General features: G+C 33.3%; 1 protein-coding gene across 1 annotated transcript in view; it reads right to left on the bottom strand.

Annotated features, from left to right (window-relative positions):
* LOC107666088 (rho-related GTP-binding protein RhoA-D-like) overlaps nucleotides 1–2,498 on the bottom strand; it is a 15,292-nt gene that overhangs the window by 3,254 nt on the left and 9,540 nt on the right. The window contains exon 3 of the mRNA XM_016457198.1: nucleotides 849–977. Within this exon, the coding sequence (XP_016312684.1) occupies nucleotides 849–977 (129 nt within the window). The remainder of the gene's footprint in view (nucleotides 1–848; nucleotides 978–2,498) is intronic.

Genomic DNA, 2,498 nt, shown 5'->3' with positions numbered 1-2,498 from the left:
TCATAATATAATATAATGAGAAAATGTATCCAAAATTTTAAATACATTTCAAATATATATATATATTTATTTATTTGAAATAAAGAAAACAATTATATTTATTACGTTTTTTATAAATATATTATAATTAATATATGTAGTATATAAAATAAATTGTATAAAAACTACATATAATATAAAAAAAATTATATATATATACATATATATATAAAAAGAAAGTGTTTCCAAACGTTCCAAACTGTAGGTACTGTATGAAGAAAAAATATGGTGAAATTAAAATATGGTTCACAAAAACATGAAAAGGTTAAATAATACTTATATATGGTCTTATAGAACGTTGTTTTGTAATGTGAATGTGACCCTAATAAAGTATGAGTGAAATAAGCGATTTGTCCCAACAAATCCAATCCTATTATTCAGAAGTAATTCATGTTTACAGTCTCGGAAGAATAATGGTGGTTCCATTCCAACACTCATTTCACTGCTGGATGAATTATAAGACTGATATTTTTATGTAATACTGATCTTATGAACTCTGCTGAATCATGCGGCTGAATTCTGACAAATAATTGCTAGCATTAGTCAAATTTGTTCAAGCTTCCCGACACTTATTGTAACAGAGAAGAGAACCAGGATGTTCCTTCGGGAAGCTGGTGGAGATAAAAGGACAGTGATGTCATGGACACAAGAGTTATCATGATGCGCCTCGGCTCTTAGACAAAACACAGGAACATCCTGCATACAGTGATGACTCAGTGAATCATTTTTTCCAGCAAGAAAGGCCTTGACCTAAATTAGGATGAGCCAAACTAAAAGATATGAACAAGATTTCTGGGTTTTCAGCAAACCGAATTACCTAAACTGTCGGGACTGTCTATGGAGAAACACATGAGGATGACATCTGTGTCTGGATAAGACAGAGGCCTCAGACGATCGTAGTCTTCCTGTCCTGCTGTGTCCCACAATGCCAGCTCCACCTGTGGATCATAATTGGACCGAATGAGTCAAAGCCTTTTATGATCTGTAGAGCATGCTGGACTTCACATGATGACTAATTTGCAATCAAACAAGTTACACAAAAGCAGAAGTGCACTTAATATATATTTTAGTACGAGATAAACATTGTCTCAATAGACAATGTACAACCCAAGAAATGAGGCAAAATAAGCATTACACATTCGTAATAGGAAATGTTCTGGCTTAAGATGGCGATGTACATGTACAATTTTTATGCTACAGCCAATAAACAAAATGTCTGACATTTAAAAATATGTAAAAATAATAAAATAATTTTAATAAAATTAAAATAATTTTGATAAAATAATATAATTTTAAAATAAATATTTAAAATTAAATTACAATTAAATAATTATTATTTAAATTATTTGTTATAATATATATATATATATATATACACATACAGCGGGTAAAATAAGTATTGAACACGTCACCATTTTTCTCAGTAAATATATTTCTAAAGGTGCTGTTGACATGAAATTTTGACCAGATGTCTGTAACAACCCAAGTAATCATTCTTTTCACTCCTCTGTCAGAAATCTTGTGAGGAGCACCTGGTCGTGGCCGGTTTATGGTGAAATGATGTTCTTTCCACTTTCGGATTATGGCCCCAAGAGTGCTCAATGGAACATTCAGAAGTATAGAAATGCTTCTGTATCCAATGCCATCAGTATGTTTTGCAACAATAAGGTTGCGAATGTCTTGAGAAAGCTCTTTGCTTTTACCCATCATGAAATGTTTCTTGTGTGACACGTTGGTCATGAGACACCTTTTTATAGGCCATCAGTTGCGACTGAAGCAGCTAATATTAATTTCCACTGACGAGGGGCAGGATTGCTTTCTAATTACTGATAGATTTCAGCTGGTGTCTTGGCTTTCCATGCCTTTTTGCACCTCCCTTTCTTCATGTGTTCAATACTTTTCCCCGTGTCATTCCACTTTATTACACATAACTTAATTTCTGAACTTATTTGTTTTCTTTGTATGTATGGTTTACTTTGGTTGTTACCGACATCTGGTGAAATTTTCATGTCAACAGCACCTTTAGAAATATATTTACTGAGAAAAATCTCCAAAGCACTCTCACATGACTGATGCAGCATCTCTATATGCTGTAGCACTGACTGATACACACTGCAGTGAATGGATCAATAAATATAGATTTCTGCTGGTGTCTTGGCTTTCCATGCCTTTTTGCACCTCCCTTTCTTCATGTGTTCAATACTTTTCCCCTGTGTCATTCCACTTTATTACACATAACTTAATTTCTGAACTTATTTGTTTTCTTTGTATGTATGGTTTACTTTGGTTGTTACCGACATCTGGTGAAATTTTCATGTCAACAGCACCTTTAGAAATATATTTACTGAGAAAAATGGTGACGTGTTTAAAACTTATTTTACCCGCTGTGTGTGTGTGTGTGTGTGTCTGTGTGTGTGTGTGTGTGTGTGTGTGTGTATGTGTGTGTGTGTGTGTGTGTG

This window comes from Sinocyclocheilus anshuiensis, unplaced genomic scaffold (assembly GCF_001515605.1).
Source record: "Sinocyclocheilus anshuiensis isolate Anshui unplaced genomic scaffold, SAMN03320099.WGS_v1.1 scaffold447, whole genome shotgun sequence".
NCBI classification, from domain to species: domain Eukaryota; kingdom Metazoa; phylum Chordata; class Actinopteri; order Cypriniformes; family Cyprinidae; genus Sinocyclocheilus; species Sinocyclocheilus anshuiensis.
The sequence above is the reverse complement of the archived record's forward strand: the minus strand, read 5'-3'. Positions and strand labels throughout refer to the sequence as shown.